Below are 20154 nucleotides of genomic sequence, written 5' to 3'. Positions count from 1 at the left end.
TGGATATAAACTATAAAGTTTATTTTTATTTAAGCTTTAGCGTCAAAAAATCTTTCGCTGAGGTTTTCTTTTGTTCAAAATATCATGTCCCAGTTTTCACCTGACTTCTGTGCAGCATGACACAACCTATCACTTCTTCCAAAACACTCTCTCCCAGGCTACTATAATTCTACTTACAAAGTCCTGATTTTTCAAAGAGCCACTCTGTACAGCTAATAAGCTGTATACTACACAGCTCCAGGTGCATAATGGTGTGGCCCTGGTTTTTCACCTCCTCTTTTGGACTCAACTTTTTGTCCTCTTGGGTGGACTTCTCTTCATCTACACTCAGTTCTAGGCCCTCTTCTAAGTAGGACATTTCTTCTTAGATGTCCAACAATTACGTAAAACTCAATATATCAAAACTGAACTCAAACTTTCACCTCAAACCTCCACTTTTTGGCTACCTGCACAGATGGCAACATCCAGCTGCCCTAAGCAAAAACTTATTGTCCTAGGTTCTTCCACACTCTCTCTCTTACATCCAGTAAGTAAGCCTTATCAATTCTACTTCCTCCCCATTCCCTTTGTCATTTCCCTAATTCAAACTACCAGCATCACTCACCTGGAATACATTCTTCTAACATGAGGACACAAGGTTCCTTATCATGTCCAGTCTCACTGTACTGCCAAGCAATCTTTTATATGAGAAATCACAACTTATTACTACTTGCTTAAAGCCCTACAAATGGGGGTGCAAGGGTAGTTTAGTGGTAGAATTCTCACCTGCCATGAAGGAGACCTGGGTTCAATTTCTGGCCCATGCACTTTTCCAAAACAAACAAAAAAACAAATTCAACAAATGATGCTGCAATAATGAGATACTCACATGGAAAAGGAATGAAATGTGACCCCTGCCATATAGCATACAAAAAAAAAAAAAAAAAAAAAAAAAAAACAACCAAAAAATGGTCCCATTCTCTTTAGAATAAGACACCAAGTCCATCCCCTCCCTATCTCCTCTTTAAGGGTCTGGCACTGAAATTCTTTCAGTTCATTCAATATCATCTATCTTTCCTTCTATCTTTGTATACACAGTGTATATACAGCTACACAGTGGTGGCCCCAAAGGGTAGCTGGAAGAGCTTTAGTCCTCCCTTCCTCCCACACACACTTCCGAAATTACCTCAAACAATTTAAATGAAAACGTGCTTACTATACATCATACAACCCATACCACATTCCCCTTTCAATCAGATTGCAACCCCTTCACATATAAAGAAATCTTAGAGCCAGGACTGATGTTGCTCTCTCTAGCCCCAACACACACTCCCACTCTTATTTACTGTCCATTCATTTGTCTAATTTTTAATTCTCTTGCAAGTCTCAACTGAAATACCATCCTTGAACCCATGAGAGCAGATTAGGTACCCCCATGGCAATCTATAATTTTCCCTATCGCAGCCCATACCCCACTATAGCATAATTGCCTATTTACTTGCCTGTGCCCCCACCCCAAAAGTCTGTAAGCTCCCTAAGAATCTAGACCATGAGCTGCTCACTAATGAATAACCTGAATCTAGCACAGAATCTGGCAAAAAAAATAAACTTTGTGTTAACAGCTAAATAAATAAGTTATAAGTTTACAAATTCACAAAAATAATCACATCTAAAAAAGAAGCATAATGAGATGCGAAAAAGTTAAATGATTTACAATTTACTGAGTTAAAATAACTTTCTATATTAAGTTAGTATTAGAAAATAAATTGTAAATATGTCTTATTTTACAGTTTGACATTTTCTTTGAAACTGTGTAATACTGAATATTTTGTAAATGGAGTCACGTGATCAATGTGCTAAGGGAGCTCACTTAAAGTGATTCTTTCATAAAGTGAAAAATTCTCTAAACAAATTTATCTTAAACTTTTCTGTTCTTTTACATTATTTATTGGTATTTCTTAAAACAGAAGCTTTATAAGTTTTCCTTGCCTACCTCTTTTTTTATCCTTTGTTTCATATAAGGCAAATAACACTGATGGACAAGTTAATTTTTTGAAAATGTACCTACTTCTCTAGACAACTCATGAATTCAGGTGTATAGAGAGTATGCTCTGCATCTCTATGTATAGAATTCCTCTCTTAGGATAATTTTTTAGAATTCATAGACTATAATAAAGTTATAAGTTTAAAAAGCTTATCTTAGGAGTTCAGGAAGATAGTGGAGTAGGGTAGCTGAGTTCACCCCTGCTCCAAGGAACAGCTAGAGAAGTGACAGAAAAAAGACCAGGATATCAATTCAGGGTGCAAGCAACCTGAGAGGGGGGTCTTCTACAGCACATAGGGAGGCCCTGATTGAAAAAGGTGAGGAATTGAGATGCAGAGAACCAAAGATCATGAAGCTAGTAGAAACAGCCCAGTGTACCCCTCTCCAAAAGGAGACCTGGGGCCCTCAGGTGTACACAGACATGGAGACGAGAACTAGGAAGTAAGCCAAGAGGCATTCCCTGAACACGCCCCATCCCTGTAACCTGTCCCCTCATCCAACCCCTCCCCCACAGCAAGCCCTGCCCCGTGGTGCCCAAAGCATGCCCCCCACCACAATGCCCCACACATGCACTCAGCTCCGTCCCCCATCACCCCTGAGCTTCACCTGCCACCACACACACATACCCCCACCACCCTCCTTGGACCTGCAGACCCGTTTCCTCCCTTGCAGGTATGCTACTGTGCATCTTGGCCACATGCCATACCACCACCAGTGCACACATGCATCTGCATCCCAGCCTTCCCTGCCCCACAGATGCTCAAGTGCACATCCATGCCACACCCCCTGGTAACCCCCACACCCACACAACCTGCACACCTGCACCCCATCCCCACATACACATCATGTCCTGGCCCCATCACCCTGAACCCCTGCTCCCGTGCAAGCACATACTCACCTCCCCAGTGCCCTAACCTCCTCTCCTCGATGCCAGCTACCCCGGCATGCCATGGGTGCACCCACCCCCTAACCTACTTGTGCTGCATTCTGGCTCCATGTCCCCCATGTCATGCCCTGCCCCTGTGCCCCACAGCCTGCCTGAGTTGCACCCTGCCCTCACAACCCCCACAACCCCATACCCTACACCATGCTCCCAGACACCAGCATAGTGCCCCCACTACATGCCTATCCTGCACTGCAACCCACCACTATACCATGCCCCAAGCACCATGTCCTGCCACACACCCGTCACAAATAAAGCTTTAGACTACAGAAGGAAATCAAATTCCAAAGTAACCCTATCAAGATAATTACATGCCTCAAAGGCAACAGAAAAACACAAAGCATATGAAGATGCAGACAGATATAGCCTAGCCTAATGAACAAATTTAAAGAGGAGACATAGTTTTTGGAACAACTAATCAAAGATGTTCAAACAATTCTACTAAATGAAATAAATGGGATGGCTAATGACATAAAGGAGATCAGGAGCACATTAGAAGAGCAAAAAGAAGAATCTGAAAGAATAAAACCAAAAGTTGGTTCTTTGAGAAAATAAATAAAATTGATGGACCCCTTCCTAGGCTGGAAGAGAAAAAAATAGAGAGGATGCAAATAAACAAAATCAGAAATGAAAGAGGAGTCATTACCATGAAACCTGAAGAAATAAAAAACATCGTAAGAGGATACTATGAACAACTAAATGCCGACAAACTAGACAACTTAGATGAAATGGACAAATTCCTAGAAATACATGAACAATTTTAATCTCTTCCTCACTTTTGAAGGACAATTTGACTGGGTACAGAATTCTTAGCTGGAAGTTTTTCTCTTTTAAAATGTTAAATATCATACCACTGCCTTCTTGCCTCCATAGTACCTGTTAAGCAGTGTGAACTTAAGCTTATGTTGTTTCCCTTGTATGTAGTAGATCACTTTTCTCTTGCTGCTTTCAGTACTTTTTCTTTCTCTTCAACATTTGACAACTGATTAGTATCTGTCTGGTTTTATTCTGTTAGGATTCGTTTGGGCTTCTCTGGTTTGCATATTTATGTCTTTTATAAGGGTTGGGATGTTCTCTCCCATGATTTCCTCAACTCATTTTCCTAGCCCATTACACTACTTTTCTCCTTCTGGGACACCCACACTTCTTATATTTGTATACCTCATTTTTTTCATTATTTCTCTGTGACCCAATTCAAAAATTTACATCTTTTTTTTGCCACCTGCTCTTCTGTGTGTTCAAAATCAATTGTCCTGTCCTCTAGTTCACTTGTTGCTTCTTCTGTCTCTTCAAATCTGCTGTTGTATGTCTTTAGTACATTTTTTATTTGGTACAGCATCTTTAATCTCTGTAATACCTGCTGTTTTTCTGTTTGTTCTACCGAAATTGACCTACAGATTCAACGCAATACCAATCAAGAGTCCAACAACCTACTTTGAAGACTTGGAAAAGCTAGCTGTCAAATTCATTTGGAAGGGAAACAGACCTCAAATACCTAAAAATATCCTTAAAAAGAAGAACAGAATGGGAGGATTAACACTTTTTGATTTTAAAGCTTATAATAAAGCCACAGTGGTCAAAACAGCATGGTACTGGCACAAAGAAAGAAGTATTGTCCAATGTGATCAAATTGAGAGAACAGAAACAGACCATCAAATCTGTGGTCAATTAATTGCTCTTTGACAAGGGCCCAAACTCACTGAATTGGGACAAAATACTCTTTCAATAAACAGGCTCAGGAAAAGTGGTTATCAATAGCCAGAAGCATGAAAGAGGACCCTTACTTTATACACTTTACAAAAATTCACTCAAAATGGATCAAAGACCAAAATATAAGAGCCAGTACCATGGAAATCCTAGAAGAAAATGTAAGGAAACATCTTCAAGACCTAGCAATAAGAGATAGCTTCCTAAACTTTACACTCAAAGGACAAGAAACAAGAGAAAAAAATAGATAAATAGGAACTCCTCAAAATCAAATGCTTTTGTCCCAAAGAGTAAAAAAATTACTTTTTGTTCCAAAGAGTAAATACAGATGGCTACAAAGCACATGAAGAGATGCTCATTTTCATTAGGTATAAGGGAAATGCAGATGAGACTACAAAGACAAACCACCTCAGAATTGTAAGAATGGCTGTTATTAAACAAACAAGAAACTACAAATGTCGGAGAGGATGTGGAGATACTGGAACACTTACACACTCCTGCATAGGTAATATAATGGTACAGCTGCCATGGAAGACAGTCTGGCAGTTCCTTAGAAAGCTAAATATTGAGATGCCCTATGACCCAGCAATACCCAGTATATACCCAGAAGAGCTGACAGCAGTGACACAAATAGACATCTGCCCACTAATGCTCATATCAGCATTATTCACAACTGCCAAAAAATGGAAGCAATCTAAGTGCCCATCAACAGAAGCGTGGATAATCACAATGCGGTATACACATACGATGGAATATTATGCACCAATAAGTCGAAATGACAGTCCTGAAGCATATGACAACATGAATTAACCTTGGGGACATAATGCTGAGTGAAATAAGCCAAACACAAAAGAAAAGATACTCTATGTTTTCATCTTTATGACCTTGGAAAAGGTAAATTCAAGGCTTATAATACAGAATTTAGGGGACCTAGAGATACACAGAAGCTACAGATGCATGAATGGTTAGCTAATGAAGGTGAACTTAAATGTAAGGGACTGGCAGAAGTGAAAGCAGTTCATTAGTGGGTCTATAAGCAGTATTGTCATATTGAAGGTGAACATGATTGAAAGCAGTTGTATAGAGCCATGTAGTGTAATCAACACTACAAATATAAGTTCTTACATGAACTACTTCAAAAGTATGAATCTTGCACAAAGCATTTATAATATAGGGGTATGGGGGAAACTACTAATGCATGCTATGGGCTATGTTTAACATGAAAATATCAACAGAACCACAACAATACCAGGGGTAAATAACTGGTGGGGGTGAGGGATAAGAGTTAAGGGAGGTTTAGATTTTCTATTTTGTAAGTTGTTGTGTTTATCAGTTATTTTTCTCTAGGGAGTAATGAAAATTGAGCAGTGATGGACTGTTGACTTTGGACATTATACATAGTGCCCAATGGATATGGTGGCTGAAGGATATACTGACTGAGAAGTAGAATGGTGTACTGTGGTACATACATATGATCGAATATAGTGCTGCTACAGAAAGGAATGAAGTCATGAGGCATGCAACATCATGAATGAACCTGGGTGGCATTATGTAATGCAAAATAAGTCAGAAACAGAAAAGCAAGTATTGTATTGTATCACTTAGAAAACACTTATAAGAAAATCGGGGACTATTATAGCAGTCCCATTTAATCCAGTGTGGTAATTATTATTTATAGATTTTGAGATTTCCCTGGAACACTGGGTACCCGGGTGATGCCTAAGACTCAGATTAGGAGTTCTACAGGTCTGAAAGTCAGCTTTGCCACATAAAATGACCTATAAAGAAATGGAAAAAGATCAGGCTTTAATGAGAGATAAGAATAAAGCTGACCAGGTTGGGATTGAGGTAAATCAGAATACGGGGGTAAGGATGCCATTGTCTGTATTTTAGAATTTCACCTACTTTATGACACCAAAGGAAAAGATTGTCCAAAACCTAAATTTTCTGTAGCACATAATCTAACTCAAATTATCTGGACAGATCATTTAAACAACCCAAACACAGGGAGCCCAGAATGGGAATGAGAGCTTGTAATTCTCTATAGCATAATATAATGCCCAGATACAACCCAGAGCATGGTGAGCAGATAATTAAAAAGTACGGGTAAACTCTCTTGAGGGATGAGAGAAAAAAATATGGAACTATTTAAACTTTACCAATGAGGAAACCCTGATATTGTTCCCCAACATTAGTGACTCCCAAGTCAGTGGGCCAAGCCCTTGATCACGAGGCTCGCTCTTGCGAAGTTTATTTATGTAGCAGAGAAGCTAAACCTACCTATAGTTATGCCTACAAGTTACTTCCAGAGGACCTCTTTTGTTGCTCAGATGTAGGCCCTCTCTCTCTCTAAGCTCAACTCCTCAAGTAAAATCATTACCCATCCCCAATGCGGGACATGACATTCAGGGGTGACAGTCACCCTGACAATGTGAGACATGACTCCCAGGGATGAGTTTGGCCCTGGCACCGCAGGATCAATAGTGTCTTCCTGACCAAAAGGAGGAAAAGAATTGTAACAAATAAGGTAGCAGTGCCTGAGAGAGTTCAAGTAAAGTCAAGAGGCTACTCTAGAGGTTACTTTGCCCATGCTTCAGCTAGATATTACTACTTATCATGGTTTGCCAAACCTCAACCAAAATCATTCCTACCAATCCTAGAGTACACCTAGGGCTTTATCTGAGATTCCAAAAAGGTTCAATGCACTATGATTACTTTCCAGAAACCTACAACCTCTAGGTTTAGAGATAAGTCTTGAAATGAAGAGGGGCTAGCCTCTCCAGAACATCAACTGGTTCCATTCCCCTATCCCATATTATCAATAGCCCTCTCCAATATGAAAACGTTAGAATGGGCATAGTCCAAATACCCCTAAAGATCGGGAGAAAGATCAAAGGAGAAGGACAAAGAAGACGAGATTTAACAAATGAATATGACTGCTGAATCACTATATTGATATTTCTTTTAGTCTCCAGTGTCTAGGAGCAGCTAGAAGTCAAAACCTAAAATTGTAGAATTGTATCCTATACCAAACTCTGAAATCTGTTCTACAACTAATTGTTGTGATATGCTTTGAAATTTATTGCTTTTCTTGTATGTTATTTTTCACAATAGAAAAAAAACTTATCTAGAGAGACGAGTAACTTTCAAAGTAAACTTCAAATATAAAACGACCATGATACATACAGTATGACCAAGGAACTTACACAAAAATAAACACAAGCTCCAATTCAGAGACTAATTAGTTTTAGAAATTAAAGTTTGATCCTTGTTTAAACGGATTCATTTTACAAGGTATATTTAAAAAAATACTTTACTATTAGTAATGGTTCAATTTTCAAATATCTGAATATTCCATTTGGAGTCAGACAATCAACAAAGACTGCCTCTACCTTTGGTTTATGATTTTGTTCAGTCCAGTTCCTGGTATCAATATAGACAACCCATCAAACTTTACTTGTCTGGGTTTTCCACAAGGCAAGGCTTTTCTAATTTCCTACAATAAGCCTCAGGTTTTTAATGACAGCAAGTTTAGAAGAGGATTTGCAAAATATGAACTTTAAGAACATCAAAAAACAATTACTAAATACCTGTCAACATATGGCAATGTGCCAGGAGCTGAGGGGATTACAATCACTGTCCTAGAGGAAATTCACAATATCTAACACATAAAACATTCATCAGAAATACCCAAAGGACATATAAACACAAAACACGTAAACTGAAGTAGTTACATAATAAACTTATAAAGAACTATTTTTGGGGGGTGGTGAGTGAAGTAGGAACAACTGGAGTTGTACGTTAAGATAGAGTAGTTAGGATTTCTGAGATTCTAGAACCTATTTCAGTGGAGGGAAAAAAATGTTCCAGCACAAGGTACTGCTTGAGAAAAAGTTCAGAGTTAAGTCTGATTTGATGTAATAGGAGGAATTATATGACTCTGTTTTTCAGAATCACTACAAAAGACTGTTGTATGAACAGTATCCTGGGGATACGATAGGCTAGTCAGGTATTATACATAAAGGTCAAAGATCTTGGCCTTAAACCACAGTCAATGTGAAGCCACTCAAAAGTGGTTTTTAGCTCCTTTGGAAAACAGTTTGGCAGTTCTTCAAAAAGTTAAACTTGGTATCATATGACCTAGAAATTCTATTCCTAAGTATATACCCAAAAGAACTGAAAACATTAGGTCCACACAAAAAGACTTGCACACAATTGTTCACAGCAGCACTGTTCACAATAGCCGAAAAGTGGAAACAATCCAAATGTCCTCAAACGATAGACAGATAAACAACTGGTACATCCATACAGGGGAATATTATCTGGCCATAAAAAGGAATGACTACTACAACATAGACAAACCTTGGAAATATTATGCTGTGTTAAAGAATCCAGGCACAAAAGGCCACATATTGTATGATTTCATTTATATGAAATGTCCAGAATAGGCAAATACACAGAGACAAAGCAGATTAGTGGTTATAGGAGCTAGAGGGAGGAGGGAAAGGGGAGTGACTATTACTGGGTATGGAGATTTTCTTTTTGTAGTGATGACAATGTTCTGGAATTAGTGGTGATGGTTGTACACCTTTGTGAATATACTAAAAACCACTTAGTTGTATACTTTAAAAAGGTGAATTTTGTGGTGTGTGAATTGTTTTTCAATTTTAAAGAGGAGAAGGAAATTTTCAGCATTTTTCTGCACTAACACATCTGAAGGACATGACACAATTCCATCAATAATTGACAGTTTATTATAGCAGGGACTGATTTTGGGACTTTAAGAATAACTACACTAAAGAATATTGAGACTCACCATGCAAAGGTATACTTCAAGAACTAAGATCAAAATAACAGATGAAAGACACTTATTAGTGACAATTGTCAAGAACTGCTTTGAGGTGACGGAAGGTATATAAAGAAAAAGGATGCAATGCTTTCTAAATAAGAGATGACCAAGGCCTACCTAAGACTAGTAATGAAGGAAAGGATTTACAAATTGTTCTGGAGGAGGAAAAGACAGGAGAATTTTCATTCTCTAGCAGCAGCTAAGAACAGAAACAGAATAAAGAGACAGTGAGGGTTGGATTCAGCAATGAAAAGCATCATAAGAAAGATGACACCAGCCACAGAGAATAATATATATTTATCAGCACTGATTTGGCATATACAGTTCCCAACTTATGAATAGATCACATTTCAAATGTTTATAAATCAAAATTCTAAACACATTTGCCAAGAGACAAAATTTTTGAAAAAGTAGTTAGGTTTGCAAATGGCCTAGAATAATTTATTATAGTTTTTCATTATTTGTTTTCTTAGCTGAAATCAAGAATGCCAGAAGCCCTTTCCCTATCACTACCTCCAATCACAGCACTCGAAAATAAGAAATTCTATTACTTCCTAAACTCTAACTGGGAAACACCTTTCCCCATCCAGTCTATTGCCACCACCATCTCAGCTCCCTACTCCTCATAGAGGTGCGGTCACAGAAGAAGCATCTGCCAGCCAGAGTAGCAATCAAATTGACATTCACCAAGGCAGTTTTATATGAGATATCCTTAAGCCAGATACTTGGATCTCAGGGACTGCTTATATTCTGGTTCTCCAATATTGTTATGACAAAAAACTGTCACATACAATTATGGTGTCCAGCACATGCTGACAAATTTATCTCCCTGCTAACCCATCATGTTTGGAGAACCCAATGGAACATTTGTAGTGTGTGGACGTAGTACTACACATATAACAGGAGTTCAAAAAATACTGGCAAGGGAAAAGGAGTATGGAAGAAAAGGTGGAAGAAAAAATTCAACCCCACAAATATTTTTGGAGTCTGCAGGATGCACATTAATAAGCACCAATGTTTGTTCCATTCATTCTTGGAATGTCCTTTTTGATGAGATCTTTCCAATCTTTTAAGACACAAATCAAAAGCTGCCTTCTTTGAGAGGCTTTTCCTGACAACCCTAGGCAACTGGGGACTTCCTTTTCTGTGTTCCCGTAATAACTTGTATTAATTATTATACTACTTATTAAATTGCTATAGTGCATTTACATGTTTGTTTCCCCTAGAAGATGCCTCCTCAAATAACTAAATATTCATCTTTGCATCCACAATACCTTGGACAGTGCTTGGCACAAAGAAGGATCTAATAAATAATTGTTCAATGAACGGACTTCAAATGTTGGGAGACAAAGTAAAAGTAATAACTCACATGAACAAACCCCAAATGAATTAATTTGCCAGTCCCGCTAATACTAAGAAAATGGTATCTAAGCATGAAACCTCAAAAACACCCGAAGAGTAGATTTTAATGTTCTGAATATATAAGAAAGATAAATATGACTGCAAGTAGATAAGAAATTCAGAGTATATATTCTGCTTGTCCTTTCCTGCCACTTTCTTGAAAAATTATGAAAAATACTCTTCATTGTTCATACAAAATCTCTGATGATGGAGAGTACATAACCTATTAGCATTTCTGGCATCTAAGAGATATTGAAATCAAAAGAACTTAAATACAGGAATGAGCAATAGCTAGAGCCAAAATAAGGTGGGTGGGGTGCTGACTTCTCCATTAGATTTCTTTGGGAAAAGAAAGGATACCACCAAAGTTCTGATCATAGTTAAGGAAAGTCCTAAGTTCCAATGAAGCTGGAATCAAATGAGGTCCCTTGCGCTGGCCACTAAATGAATGGTTCACAGGAGTGGGAGCAGGCACTAACCCATAAATCTCCAACATATTAGAGATAAATATGGGGAGGGTCAAAGCACATAAGACATGTTAGGTAGATCTTTGGGAGTTACCTAACTTGTTTTTTTGGCAGTTGAGTAAATCCATGTTAAAACATGAGACTATGAAATATGGGATACCATTATCTAAAGTAAAACTTCTGTTTCAGTGGGTGCTTACCTAATCTTACAAAAACATTACATTTTATATTCATAATTTTTCTTTCTCAAATCATAATACTAGAAAAGGCATTAAAGGTTATCTGCTCAAACCCCCTAATCTCACAAACAAGGAAACCAAGATCTACAAGGACAAATAACTTGCCCAAAGTCATACTGTTAGAGACAGTCTGAACTCAGTCCTCTGACTCCCAATTTAGAGCTCAATTCCTCTAGATGAAGAAATTTCATATCCTAATATGTCTTCTATTTGAGTTTGCTCCTATATGCACACACACACACGTATACATGTATATACATGCAGATACACACATGTGCCTATACTTATATCACCAAATATATTTACACCCATTTATCTACATACACATTCTTGTAGCACTTGGGGAAAAAAAAGGGACAGTTCAGAAATGTACCAAAAAAGTTTAACAGATTATGAGCATAGTCCTGTGATAAGGTACCCCTGATTTCTAAATGACTAATTTAGATATCCATGTTCAAATTTCCATATCTGTGTTTATATTTATTTTAACATGTTTATGATACGAAACCTAAAAGAGCCTGGGCTTAACCATTAGGCTTTGAGTCCATGCCTCTTAATTCTCTAATCCCCAACTCTAACGTTAAATAAGCCATGTAACCATGGGCAAATTTGCTCAACCTTTCTAAGCCTCAGTTTTCTCATCTGTAAAACTGAAAAATAACAGAACTAATTTCATAGGGTTCTTGAGGATTACATAGATGATGTACATAAAATGCTCTACCCAAGACCTGTTACATAATTACTCAATGATTTAACTATTATTAACATTATCACTGACTATTTATTTCTGAGTTTTCTACAAAAGTTCTCCAAAGAAAGTTTTCTACATATTTATCAAACACATATACAAAAAATCCTAAATATACATTATTTATTCCTTTAAACACAGAGTATAACAGATTAAGAACCACATTCAACAAAATTCCTAATACTTTCCTTTTTTGGACATAAAACTATTATCTCAAATTGATATTTAAATCCTACAAATGTCCACGGCTTATACTGAAAATTTTGAATTTAAAAACACAAACGGTTTTCTGTTTTCTCACACTTTTCCATACCTTCCAACAGAAAGAATTCAGTTGCCTAAATTCTGCAATGACGAGAGAAATACAATTGACTCAGAAAGAAAATGAAACCCTCTGCCTGCCACTGACTATCTATCCTTTTGGTGTTCAGATACAAAGGACACTCTCTACCTCATTTACAGTTATAGGGAGAACAAATTAATTCGAAGATTTATTGTGCATTTACATTTTAACTCTATTAGAATCTGAAATTAATACAATCATAAAAGACTCCTTTCCCTGCATGTGATCACGCCTCCAATAAAGTACTTTCCCTTTCCCTACATTCCTTAAAAATGTTGAGATTTTCATAAGTGCAGTATACAAGCAGGATAATTTTACTAATCCCTTAAATCAAACAAATTATCTTTTGAGTTGTTTTATTTTCTAAAATAACGTAAGAAGCTAACACCTTTGGTCTAAATTCTTTTTACCGATTATTAACGCTTTATGATGCTCACCTGACAAATGAAAAGGATACAATATTTACTTCATTCACTTTAATAGTCAAACATGTCTAAATAAAACAATATTTATATTATTTCACTTTACTGTAAATCTTAGGATTGTCTTTGAAGGTGTTACTGTCTGGATTTCCAGCGTACTCTGAAATTTAAATTGCAGAAACTATAACTTAATTTGAAAGCAAATAATACTAAAAATAAATTATTTGATCATGATCTTTTTAGAAAAGATTAAACAGCCACAAATTTTATTTCACCAGGACCAAAATACATTAAATTGAATTTCACTGACATAAGCTCAAAAGAACCTTGTAAATACAGTGCTGTATTTTACCAGAGTGAAATTACAAAAAAAGCCAACCTGAAAACTAGTCCCTCTGGACAACAAAAACCATTTTAAGTAATTTTAAAACTCTCTTGATATTTGATCCATTAAAAAAAGGTTCATCATATAAACAAAATTATTATAGGCTGCTGGAAAACAAGACTAAAGATTATTAACAAAAAGTTATTTTTCCAAAACACAATTTTATTTTTCAGCTATCATAAATGACTAAAAAAAAACTTGATAAATTATATATTCAGCCACGTTTAAACTGTGTAATTCTTCTCAAATTATTCTTGACAGCCTAAATTGAAATTTGGACTAAGCTATTCAATGTGCTTAAAAAGTACCTCCGGCCAATATACAAATTATGGTTTTAAAATAAAACATTACATGAAGTTAATCAAATTTGCATTTTCTTATTAGCATGATTTGGTAATTCATGAAAACAGAACGGGCTTCTCTCAGAGAAATTAACAATAATTTAAAGTCCCTTGAATTTTATAAAACAGATGACCAACTGGTGAAATATACTGATGTCTCATCTCATGGGATTGGGGATTTTATTAATATGTTACAAATTATGTAATATTGGGGGATGGGTGAAGGGGAAATGGTTTAAGACTTTTGAAAAATATAGTACGGTAAGCTAATTAAGCATAGTTTTTAAAATATGTATGTCATTACAGAGTTATGCTTTAAAAAGAAATCTAATTAGACAAGAGAGTCAGCAGTATCTCCAGACGCAGATTTCTCAAACGTCACTAGACTATCCACTCCACTAAAAAGTACTTTTAAAAATCATGTGGCATCCAGAGTATCAAGTTTTTAAATCCCTATCTTCTGCAGATATCTATATTGCTTTAACTGCTGCATAAAAGCACTGAAATACACATTTCAAGTTAATTAGAACTATCTTCCTCTTGGAATCTATTTTAAATTATTTTAGAAAGATATCTCAGTAAATCTAAGAAAAGTGTTAAATACACCTTTCTTTTCCATGATCTAGCTAAAGTTTTATAAATGTTGCCTTCCCCTCTCACTCCAGGTAACTAATTTCAGCTTTATGAAAGGTTTCGATTTTTTTTTAGTGCTAGAATATATCTTCTACTAATTTGGAGAAAAAAAGAAAAGTACTTATTTTAAATGTTACATAGCAACCAAACAAATTAACAGTGCTGTTCGAGTAAAGCTACTCTGTTTCCAATAGACTCCAAAGATTATTAATTAATAAGCTTTGACGTTATCTTCCCAACAATTTTCTCTAGTGGCAAGGCAACATAGACAACACCCATTTTGTAAGAGGAAAATGAAGAGTTAAATACATTTTTAAATATATTTTCTTCCCAACTAAGAAATGTCTTCTCTTTTGTCAATATTACAAGACATTATAAGTCATTCATCTACTGACAAAGGAAAATAATGAACACTTTCTTGACTGCTTAGGAAACTAAACTGGGAGCACTGCTGGTCATAGATTTAATTATGCTATTTCTAGGGAAGAATGTTTAAAGCAAAAAAGACTAAAGTTCACTCCTAGCTGCTAAATTTTGGGGGAACAGCCTAAACATACAGCCCCTATTTGTCACTTACCTTTTCCCACCATCCATCTACCCTGCAGCAACCCCCCATTGTTCTATGCAAAAACTCACAGCTGATGATATTTAAGCAGCACTTGCTACATTTATTTTACAGATGATCACAAAGAGGAACGCTCAACAACCACATTTCCGTGCTGCCTTCTTTCCCCCAAATAAAACCTAAATGTGATCATAAATCGATTACAAGCTGGTCAGGGGAAAGGATCAGCTTGCCTTCCAGACTGACCGATGTCACTCCAGAGGCGGGGGAGGAAATCCCCAGAAGGTGACCATTATAAGCCGACAAAAACCAACAAACAAAAATATAAACTGACAATGTATAACGAACTAAAAAAAAAATCTAGTACTAAAACCCTAGAAGAGATCAGGGCCCACGGGAAAGAGGCGCCTATTCCCCGTCGGCCACCCAGAAGAACACAGAGGCAGCACGCAGGATTACTTGTGGTTCTGGATCCCTCGTACACCACTTCCTCCCCGAACCTGGCCGGCGGGGCCAGACGCGGGTGCCGAGGAAGTGGGAGCAGGGCAGCCGGCCCCGCTCTTCCCCGCCACCTGCCTCGGCCTGCGAGAGTCAGAGGGGCACACGCACTCACCCATCTTTCCTCTTGGCTTTGTAGACGTGACCGTAAGTACCTCGGCCAACTTTGCAGCCCTCGTATTCAAACAGGTCCTCGACCCGCTCCCGCTCGCTGCTCAGCTTCACTTTAAAGTCATAGTCCATTGTCACAGCCTCCGAGGCGGGGGAGCTGGGTCGGGGGGCCGGGCGGCCGGGCTGCGCGCCGGGGAAGCACGGGCGGCCGCGGCCCCCGGGAACACGCCCGCTCTACGCCCGGCGGCCGCAGCACCGGCCCGACGGAGGCGGCGAGAGCAGAAGGCCCCGCGGGAGCGCCGGGGGCATCCAGGGGGGCGGCGGGGCCAGGCGAGGGAGGCTGGGGACGGGGCGCGGCGTCTGCCCTTGTCCCCGGGCTCCGCGGCGCCGGCTCCCGCAGCCCTCTCGGCCGCCCGGCTGCTCCCGCGGCTGTGCTGCGGCGGGCGGCGCGGCGGGCCCTCCTCCTCCGACACGCACCCGCTCCTCTCCCTCTCGCACACACTCACACTCCCTCACTCACTCCCTCGCGCACCCATACACTCCGACAGAAAGGCAGCCGCCACACAACAGCCGGTGCCTCCTCAGAGAGAGGAGGAGGGCGGGCACTCGCAGAATCCGGCCCGGCTGTCGCAAAACGTCGCCAAGTGGGGCTCCCTCGGCTGTCGAGCGGCCTGGACCTCCCTCCCCCACTTCGCCCTCGTCTGCTCCGTCGGGCGGTCGCGCGGGCCGGGTCGTGGGGACCCGGTGAGGGGGCGGCTGACCAAAGCCCCCGACGGACGCACCGTGCGCCGGGTGCCCAGCCGGGGCTGGTCCGCACTACAATGCCCAGGATGCACCGGTCGCACTGCGCCCGCCCCTTCCACGACTCCGCCCCACACAGGGGAAACGTGGGCTGAGCCGCTGGACGGGATTTGTAGTTCGAGGTGGGATGAGTTCAAGTCGCTGGAGGGGATGTGGTGGGGGCTGTTGGGTTTTTTTGCAACGACATCTTCAGAGTCTGATCTGAGCCATTAACTTAAGTAAAGAAATGCGCGAGTGAGGGATGCTGGTTTATGTCAGAATCACAGTCTGCAACTCCCGAACTGCAGATTTTAAAGAGCAGGCTCATGATGGGAAAAAGCCTGTATAATGTTTGTAAACAGCGCACATGCTATGAGTGGGGCTACTCTTAGCGTTCACAATCTCATTAGGACTCCACAGTGTTATCGACACACTGCAAACATCAAGAGAAGTGAATCAATGAGGAATGTCTGCTCTGCTCCAAATATTATTGCTCTGCAGATAGATGATCATCCAAATGGTTCCCATGCATTCAGACAGAAGCTTGTTTAGGGTACGACTTTCTACACCATTCTCTATAACAGCACCAATTTTTAGCCATGAAGTTACAGTAGTGGGAATAAATCCATGGGAGCTAATTTGTTGACAATGTTAAGGCAGGAAAGGACTCTGTAGGAAGAGTCCTGGTATCTTGATAATAATCTCTCATTTTGCCTTGTCTCTCTTATTTGCATGTCTGTTTCTTTTTTAACTTTTTGGTTTGCATTTTCTACCATTTCTACTATAGTTCCCCAGTCCCAAACAGGGTATGTCTCTACAGTTTTTAAACCCCCATAATACTCTCCCACCCAACTTCCCCCATCTGTGGCCCTCGTCAAATTCTGTTTCATGGATTTCTATAAGAAATCATATTTGCATCTTCCATAACACCTAGCATCATGCACAGTAAACATTTGTTGAATTAATGAATGAATAAACATGTTATATTAAAAATATCCCTGCAGAAATTATGATGATGTGATGATGATAGTATTTTCTTTAAACTCTTCCACAGGACCCTTCTCTTATATAAGTTTCTTTGGAGAAAATAATAACTTCATCAGTGGTTTAAATTAAGCTATTTTTACATAGTACATTCAATATTATTTGGTGTTTAAGTACTTTGACTCTGGTTAGATGGGCCAAGGTTTGAATTCTGCTTTGCCATTTATTAACAGCATATCCTTGACTACCTCTGAGCTTCAGTTTCTTTGAAAATGAAGATATAAAAGGCCCTCACTGAAAGTAAGTGCATAACAAATGTAACTTTCACTAATGAGATATTACATGTTTCTATTCAGGGATATTAACTGAGTGACTCTAGCAGGACTGTGCCTTAGCATAGTTAAAAGTTCTTTTTTTTTTTTTCCTCAATGGAGTTGTAGACCAGATTCCTCCTAGAAATTTATTTTGTGCTTCTTGAGAGGCCTGTCTTTTTGCCCAAGTATTTACTTGTAGATCTTGAGAAACGAAGTCACTCCTCTGGAAGAAAGATTGTAAAGAGGCATGGAGCTAGGATTGGTCCTACACTGTGGGTGCCCACCCCCCCACTCCTCCATATACATACCACCTGTGTGTGATATTCCCGAACATTGAAGATCCTCGACTTTTTAAAACGTACTTTTGTCTAACATTTTGATCTACCCTAGATGAAGGTAAGAATTCTTTCTGAAGGAATTAAATGTCCTAACAGTAATCCCCAGGCAGGAACAGAAGCTGACCTTTGACCAGGGAAGAGAATGGCCTGCTATTCTTTCTGAGAGTTAGAGGTCTGACCTCCAAGTTGGGGAAATATGGTGGTACAAGGTAAGCTAGCCCCTTAACACAGCCTCAGGATGGGGACCTAAGGAAGAAATGGCCATTAGGGGCTCCTTCCAGAGGAGTAGGGCTAATGTGTCAAGAGCAGTAATATCTGACATCGAGTTTTAAGTTTTATTTTCTGCATGGTTATTCCCTTCTGTTATCCCCAAGCTGTCAGCCTGATCTTAGCTATGGGACCTGCATCCATGCTTGGAGGAAGGGGAAGAACGGCAGCCAGAGACTTAATTCTGAAAGATAAGAAATGGCCTGCAGAGCCAAATAGGTGAGCTAGGAGAGACTTATATATAAGTATTCCAAAATTTGAGGAGCAGAACCTGTTTAAGAATGGGCTTCCTGAGGTTAGAAGCATGGAGGTTCAGACTTACGTGCTATTTGAATGAATTACACATATCAGGAACATGGAGCTCTCATTTCAGTGTCAGTTTACAACCTCAGGTCATGCTGATTTCACTTATCTCTCTGCTGTGTGATGAGATCCAATGTTGTAGAGTCTATGACCCTCATTGGTCTCCATTCCAAGCAATTCCCAAATACTGCTCATGCTTCCCTTCTTAAAGTGTGGTTTTCTTTACGTTCCAAATTGAACATCTCCAGACTTAACATGCCTCCCAAGCACCAGCCCTACATTTCCAACTTAAATTTTCTGAAACTGAACACACTGTGCTATTATCTGAACTTCCCAATTCCTGTACCTAGCAAGCCCAGTAGACAGTCATTCTGTTGAGGCCTTCATTACCTACACATTTGTACTTAACACCCTTGCCTAATATGCCTGTTCTTACGGCTGGAAAGCCCGTGCTAATACCATCACTGACCTTTGCAGTCATACTCATTCTCAAGGGCACATCTCAAAGCCTAACTTAGTCATGAAGCCTGTCCTGATTCTTGCAATTGAATATGATCTTTCTGTGCTGGTTTGAAATGATGCATGGACCCTAGAAAAGCCATGTTTTAATCCTAATCCCATTTTGTAAAGGCAGCCGTTTCTTCTAATCCCTATTCAGTACTGTATGTTTGAACTTGTAATTAGATCATCTCCCTGGAGATGTGACTCAATCAAGAGTGGTTGTTAAGATGGATTAGGTGGAGACATATTTTCCACCCATTCGGGTCGATCTTGATTAATTTACTAGAATCCTATAAAAGAGGAAACATTTTGGAGAAAGCTGGAAATTCTGAGGGAGCAGAACGATGTAGCCACAAGAAGCAGAGTCCACGATCCAGCGACCTTTGAAGATGAAGAAGGAAAATGCTTCCTTCATGAAACAGGAAGCCAATAGAGTGAGCTAGCAGAGGACGCCATGTTCACCATGTGCCCTTTCAGCCGAGAGAGAAATCTGACTATGTTCGCCATATGCCCTTCTGCTTGAGAGAGACACTCTGAACTTCACTGGAATTCTTGAATCAAGGTATCTTTCCTTGGATGCCTTAGATTGGACATTTCTATAGACATGCTTTACTTGGGACATTTCCATAGCCTAAAAACTGTTAACCTGCAATTTATTAAACTCCCCTTTTTAAAAGCTGTTCTGTTTCTAGTATATTGCATTCTGGCAGCTAGCAAACTAGAACACTTTCTTTACCAAAACCCCCTACTCATACTCCAGCCTCCATTGCACTTTTTTTGTAACTCATTTAGAATCATCACAGCTACTTTGTATTCTTGTCATTTATATTATACCCTTAAAAAAGTCTGTCCTTAAATAAATACCTTAATGTCTGGGTCCATGATTTATTCGTCTCTGTATCTCCTACAGTGTCCAGCACATAGTTTATAAAGTTATATTTAAGTAGAATGTGTTTTTATTGGGTTGATTTCTCTGAAGGTCGAAATGGAGG

General features: G+C 39.2%; 1 protein-coding gene across 4 annotated transcripts in view; it reads right to left on the bottom strand.

The window, feature by feature from the left end:
- CDK8 (cyclin dependent kinase 8) overlaps positions 1-15873 on the bottom strand; it is a 155845-nt gene extending 139972 nt beyond the window's left edge. For 2 of the 4 annotated variants that reach the window (XM_077158890.1, XM_077158891.1), the window contains exon 1: positions 15680-15873. In XM_077158890.1, coding sequence (XP_077015005.1) covers positions 15680-15807 — 128 coding nt within the window. In that variant the 5' untranslated portion in view covers positions 15808-15873. The remainder of the gene's footprint in view (positions 1-15679) is intronic. The other 2 variants (XM_077158892.1, XM_077158894.1) reach the window with 1 other exon arrangement.
- Between the last annotated feature and the right edge of the window lie 4281 nt (positions 15874-20154).

This window comes from Tamandua tetradactyla, chromosome 4 (genome assembly GCF_023851605.1).
Source record: "Tamandua tetradactyla isolate mTamTet1 chromosome 4, mTamTet1.pri, whole genome shotgun sequence".
In the NCBI taxonomy this organism is placed as follows: domain Eukaryota; kingdom Metazoa; phylum Chordata; class Mammalia; order Pilosa; family Myrmecophagidae; genus Tamandua; species Tamandua tetradactyla.
Note: the sequence above shows the minus strand (reverse complement) of the source record. Positions and strands in the feature narration are given on the sequence as shown.